Source organism: Zootermopsis nevadensis, unplaced genomic scaffold (genome assembly GCF_977971745.1).
Source record: "Zootermopsis nevadensis isolate Lab colony 2312 unplaced genomic scaffold, Znev_1.0 Znev_ptg000061l, whole genome shotgun sequence".
Taxonomy (NCBI): Eukaryota; Metazoa; Arthropoda; class Insecta; order Blattodea; family Termopsidae; genus Zootermopsis; species Zootermopsis nevadensis.
The window spans coordinates 13,804,154-13,810,162 of NW_028259192.1; the positions used below are offsets into that span (position 1 = coordinate 13,804,154).

General features: G+C 35.2%; 2 protein-coding genes across 2 annotated transcripts; one reads left to right on the plus strand and one right to left on the minus strand.

Annotated features, from left to right (window-relative positions):
- Positions 1–129: 129 nt before the first annotated feature.
- Positions 130–2,202, minus strand: LOC110831227 (DNA repair protein XRCC2). Its single transcript, XM_022066994.2, has one exon. The coding sequence runs from the start codon at positions 1,969–1,971 to the stop codon at positions 1,099–1,101; it is 873 nt and encodes a 290-aa protein (XP_021922686.1). The 5' UTR covers positions 1,972–2,202; the 3' UTR covers positions 130–1,098.
- A 204-nt stretch (positions 2,203–2,406) lies between these two features.
- Positions 2,407–4,086, plus strand: LOC110831228 (uncharacterized). Its single transcript, XM_022066995.2, has 2 exons — positions 2,407–3,492; positions 3,952–4,086. Exons 1-2 carry the CDS (start codon positions 3,025–3,027, stop codon positions 3,982–3,984), a joined length of 501 nt encoding a protein of 166 aa, XP_021922687.1. The 5' UTR covers positions 2,407–3,024; the 3' UTR covers positions 3,985–4,086.
- The last annotated feature ends 1,923 nt before the right edge of the window (positions 4,087–6,009 follow it).

A 6,009-nucleotide genomic window follows, 5' to 3' on the forward strand; every position in this document is an offset into this window, starting at 1 on the left:
GAAGAACCATGTACATTGAGTAGGAGAGGACAAATGGCCAATGATAGCACTAAATCACATACCTACTAGCATAATGTAAATATAGGATGAGGAGTTTGATACTTGTATGGGCTGGAAAAGAACAAAGAATTTGTACATTTTAAATTCACTCATATATTTAATAAACATTTACATAAGTAATAAGAATAGTTTCAGTCAAAAAAAACCCACCAAAGTTTAGTAACCTGACTGTTTCGACAATTGAGACCTCCCCTCAAAGAATGCTGCATTACACTTTTTTGGTGAAACTTCTTCCTGACTTTCCCTCCATTTTTTATACAGCATTATTTCAGGGTAGCTAACTTGTGATCAGCAGTTAAATAATCTCAAAACATAATGATACTGTAACCATACAGTAAATTAGAAATTGACTGTAGAATAATGATGAGCAAAATGTGGAGGGGAAAAGTCATGGGGTTTCATCAGAAAAATGCCATACAGTGTTGTCTGAGGGCAGACCTGAATTAAATATAAGTTAATTACTTTTATTAGACTTCATATGTTCTTTGCCAGATATTTTAAAATCTCCAGTAAATTAACAGAAGCCTAATGAAAGTGAAGTAACTAGTTTTTCATCCCAATTGTTTGTAAGGCTTGATCTAAAATAACAGTAATGAGTTTGTTAAACATGGCCATAATCTCTTGAGTGCAGTGTGAGCAACACAAAGTACTACCTTTTATTTTAGGTAATGCTGTTTTCAAGAAATAGAACTACAAATATGTTTGTGACATATATACTGATTCTCAGATACAAAAGTAGGATACATATCACAGAATACATTATGGATGAGAACACACAATGATTATAGTATGAAGTATGTTGGTGCCTGTAATTGCTGAGAGTATTGAGAATATGCCATGCCATGCTGAAATTTCCCTTTCCGTGTTCAGTGTTGCTATAGATAATGACTAGCATCTACACTACCTGTAAAGACATTCTTATATATTTTACAGATACATTTCCATAGAAAACATATGAAAATTAAATTTGTAATCATATTCTTTATTACTGAAGTAAAAGCTGATCATATTAAGGAAATACTTGCTCCAAAATGAGCCTCAATTGGCCCACATAAGACCATCATCTGAAACTGTATATTGGTGGACACATTTAGTGACTGGTGTGCTTACTTCTGCAAGAAATAAATCTTCTGTTTCTTTGCCTTCTACTCTGTTCAGTTGTATCTTGTAGGATACATTGCCTGGCCCAGGTGTGGCTGTACTGTCCTCTGCAAAATTAACATTCGACTGAAAATGAGTCTGTTTTGTATACATTACTATAACTTTGTACTCTTCAGTACAAGACTGAAGAGCTTTCAGCATCTTCCTTAAGTATAAATCCATTTTACGAATGCCACGAACAGCAACATCTTGCCAATAGTAGGCAGATAAGCTGTCAATGATTATTAAACTTGTGTTTGCATTACTAGACAAGATATTTTCAAGGGAGTGAAAGGTGACAAACAATTGCACACTATCATAGCAATTTAAGACTATCAAATTTGCTAATGATTCTTTTATAATCTTCTCTATTATTTTGGAGTCAATGTGCTTTGGAAGTTGAACTTCACTGGTATTGGATTCTCTGCACTTCATTAACAAAGATTCCATTATACTAACTAGCTTTAGTATTTGGAAATGATGATCTGTGTCTACTATGATTGCTCCTGCACCAAGGCCACCAATTGTAAACTCATTCCATGTCTTTGGTAATAAACACTTTACCAGAAACTGGGTTATAAGGGTAGTTTTACCACTTCCAGAGTCCCCACTTATCTCTATGATATTTCCCAAGTTTATACCGCCAGGGAAAAGCGTTTCACTTAAACTATTCAAGTTCGGTCTTGAACTTAATCTTGCTAATAACTGCACTCCAGTTTCAGCTTTGCAGTCATAATCCATTTTATCTTCGCTACGTATATAAAAGCGCATCTACGAAACCATCAATTATAATCACACTGGTGTATAAAATATGCCCCGAATATTTTGACATAACACAATGGAAGCAAAATTCCAACCAATAATAGAAAAAAATTGCACTTATATTCGAATTTAGTATTTGTTACCCTCGTCTTCAGAACCACGGATCACCATTACCTACTTAACGGCAAGTAAAAACTCATCAGATGTACCACCTTATAATTTTCCCCTAAACACATTACATGTCAAATTAATATACTGGGTATAGAAATAATGTAATTGCTTTTGTTGGGTAAATTTCATTAACTTAATTTCTCCTTGCAGGAGGATGTTTGTTTCGGGACGTAATCCGTGGTAGCAGGATTGTCATTTCCGTTTGTAGCATATTGGTGTTTTGGGTTGTAGGAACAAATTATTTTGTAGGTTTGTTGCATTGTCGCGGTAGACAACAAGATTAGTTGTCACAATTAGTTGTGTCTAATTACTCACGGCATACTTCTAGCGCATCATTTATGTACATATATTTTGTTTTTTTACTGACAGAAGTTCTCAGTTAAAATTACGGTGGTGAATAGATAATACCAACATAAGCAGTGAAGACGTCGAAATTGGTCTTGTGAGTAGTAGCCACAGGTATAAAACCAACGCTTCTGAAAGACTCCATTTGCGGTCTGGTAAACTGTGATGTTCGTGAAGAAGACTGTCATCTGGGTTGTTCCATGTAGTTTCATAGCACCTTTGACACGTCAGTAAATTTCAACCAGACTACAAAGCGCCAAAAAACCAGAAGAGAGACATTCATATATTCACCGTCAAATCCTACACATTTCACTGTTTCTACTGCTATGTTGGTAATCTGTATTCCGTTACAGTGACTGACTGCATGCAATCTATGATCGACGGTGCCTAGAACACAGCATAACATGAAACCTGTGGTAGTGTGTTTCAGTATTAAAGGTGTGTAAGTAGTGCGACCAAAATACAGTTTACTTGAAACAAATCGTAAATTCTTGTACAATAGATATCATTTATTTCCTTCAAAAGACAATGAACTGTTAAGCAGCAATGGAAGAACTCTGTCTTATTCCTACAAAATGTTCTGCACTCCAGAAAGTGGAAGCTAATGACCTTCTAGTAGTTGTCCATAAAAGTAAACAGAAACATGTTGAAAGAAAGCCAGTTCTTACGGACCAATTGAAAGTAGAGAAAAGGGAAATGGACATGAAGAAGGTTCGTTACGATGTTTTCAAATTTGGAATGTCGGGCTTTAAAGCAGAAAGGAAGGAAGAAGTTAAAGTAGCACTAGCGATCAGACTAGGAGCTGTACCACCAAAAAACAAATGTTATAATTATAAGGAATACAAGCTTATGAAAGAGAAGCAATTAAAAGAATTGTCAGAACAGCGAAAATTGTTTGCAGTTAGGAAGACTAAAGCTGGGAAGCCAAGTACCAAAGGCAAGAAGAAATTTGTGAGTGGACAAGGGAAGAAAAATAAAGATGGAATTTTGGACCCATATGGAAAACCAGGAAAAGTAAATTTTTCTATTCCTTTGTATTCATTAGACATTAAAACATTTTATTACTGTTTTCACAGGTTCAGGAACCCACCATTAGCCCCTCTTTTTAGCCAAATAAATCCAGTCAACTTGCACACACCCCTGATTTACCTAAGATTTGTATTATCTTCCATGGTCTTCCAAGTTGTTTAATCCCTTCAAATTTTCTAACCAATACTTTGTGTAAATAAACTTCTGATGTGTGCTACATGCCCGGCCAGCATCAATATCCTAAAATGAAGAATTCCACAATTCCTCAGATACATGTTGATGTGATTTTAGTTTTTGTTTTTAAGATTTTTTGTGGAATCTTTTAACCATTATTCAAGTGACTCACTGAATGTAGTGCCAGTTTATATATAGTGTGATAACAGTGCTACCTGTTGCATATTTTATCATTAAGAGCTGAAAAGATATACATATTGTTTGTTTCAGGCTCAAACCTCTGTGAAAGTGAGGAAGCGGTAATGAAGAACATTGAAAATCGTGTATCATCATCAGTATTTGTATTTTTGTAATAAAAGATTTTTAAGTGTTGAATATTGTAAAATAAAGCGAGTCTGTGATGTATTGCATGAGTAAGAGAATACTGAACCAAGTCATCAAGTATAATTTCAGAGTTCTGATAACAACCAAAGAGTGCCAAGTAAGTTTTGAAATAACAAAACTGTGTAGTAAGAAGGTGTTGGCATGTTAAGACAAATTTATTTCAGTTTCCTGCTGACATTCTACAATTGCTCTGTACCCTTCTGTCACCATCCCTGAGGAATGTTGAAACCATATTTTCCAACACAGTATCAGTCTTGTTCCTCAGGGTTTCACCTCTGACCTGGTCTTGGAGAAAGTGAATGTGGTAGTCATCATAAAATTAAATAGGAAGAAATCATGGCCTGCTATAAGAAAAAATTGCCAGTTCATTAGTAATAATCATTAGTGTTTATAATGAGGAATATTTAACTCATTCATATCCATAGGCATACTTGCATGCTGTCTCTTACTTGGTCATGTTCGCTGCAAGTATACTGGCATACAAAATAATGGTTTTATAGTAGACTCAGTAAACATTGTCAGGACCATGCTTGTCACAGAGGTTTCAAACTGTTTCATCTAATAGTGAAACCTGTCTGTTATCAGTGTTTAACCAAATAAGGTCTGAAGATAATGCTCATCTTGATGCTAGAGAATCATTATTTAAACTCTGAAAAGTACCATTTATCAGCCTTCATTTAAGCTAAAGCATGCTGCAGTTGGCATGTATCACAGTAGAATGCAATACTGTTAAACCAACCCTGGAGTTACAATGCAGCTGGGAGCCCTCATGTATGGGGATTTAAAGTCCGTATTCCTATAACAAAGATCACTTTTGATGCAAGCTTAAGCTGACAGAAACAGAGCGATTGTCAGTCTTATGCAAATACAAAGCTGCTCTGGCAGGTGTTCGAGTTGAGTGTCACATCAGGAGTGTGTGTCCCCTATAGAACATATAATATGTGCCTTAAATGCAGAGATGTAATTTGTGCTGCTTGGACATTGTAGAATTATTCCATTATGTATTTTACATCAACTGGGCTTTGGGGTCAGTTAGTATGAAAGTAAAAATTCTGTAGTGTCAAGCACCATGCTATGGAGATTAAGCTGTGTATTTTTAACCTTGGTACTGATTGGTCAGGTTCACACCCTGACTGCTTTTTGCTCAGAGGAAAGAATCCCAGACATGTTAGGATGCTGAAAAAGTCTTACTCTTAACAGGGAACAAACCCTGTATGCAAACCTTATAGTGACTGATTTCCTCTTATGTTCACAATCTGATATTTTAAAGTAATGTTATATGTGTGAAATATTTTAGTTCACTATAGTCTATAATGTAAATACAATAGAACTGTGTTCTGCTGAGATCCATCTCCAGTCTAATATTGTTCACAACTACAATATTGTGAACAGCTGTAAGTTTCCCAGCTGGTGAGTGCATACCTTTTTATTGAAGTTGTAATGTGGTTTACAAGCACTTCAATTCTAACTGACCATTCAGATAAATGGCTAGATTCTTTCAAATCAAGCTGGCATTTTGTTCAAGTCTAATTAATCGTCCCAAACAAAATTTGTGCAGGTAGTTTTTTGGAATTACAGTGCAAAGTTAAAATACATTTCAGGGTTGTGCCTTTGTAAATACTCAAAAGTACTGTGCGTAACAAAATTATAGCATAACTGTCACTTTTAAATTTCCATTTTGTGATAACTTTTGATTTTCGTTTCCCGCCATAGGCAGTTTTCGAATCTAGATTTTATCATGTGCGTGTAAGGCTGTTAATTCAACTAACGTTTTGTTAGGGATTCAGATTTCCTGCATACGGGGAAAATATGTTTTATCAACGGTCATTTTCGCAAAATTGTTTAATAAATCAATTCTGTTCTTTTCAAGGCTACAATCTGCATTTTCACGGCAGCGAGAACCACAAATCTCAGTACTTTCTACATTTTTCCTATTGATGTAAG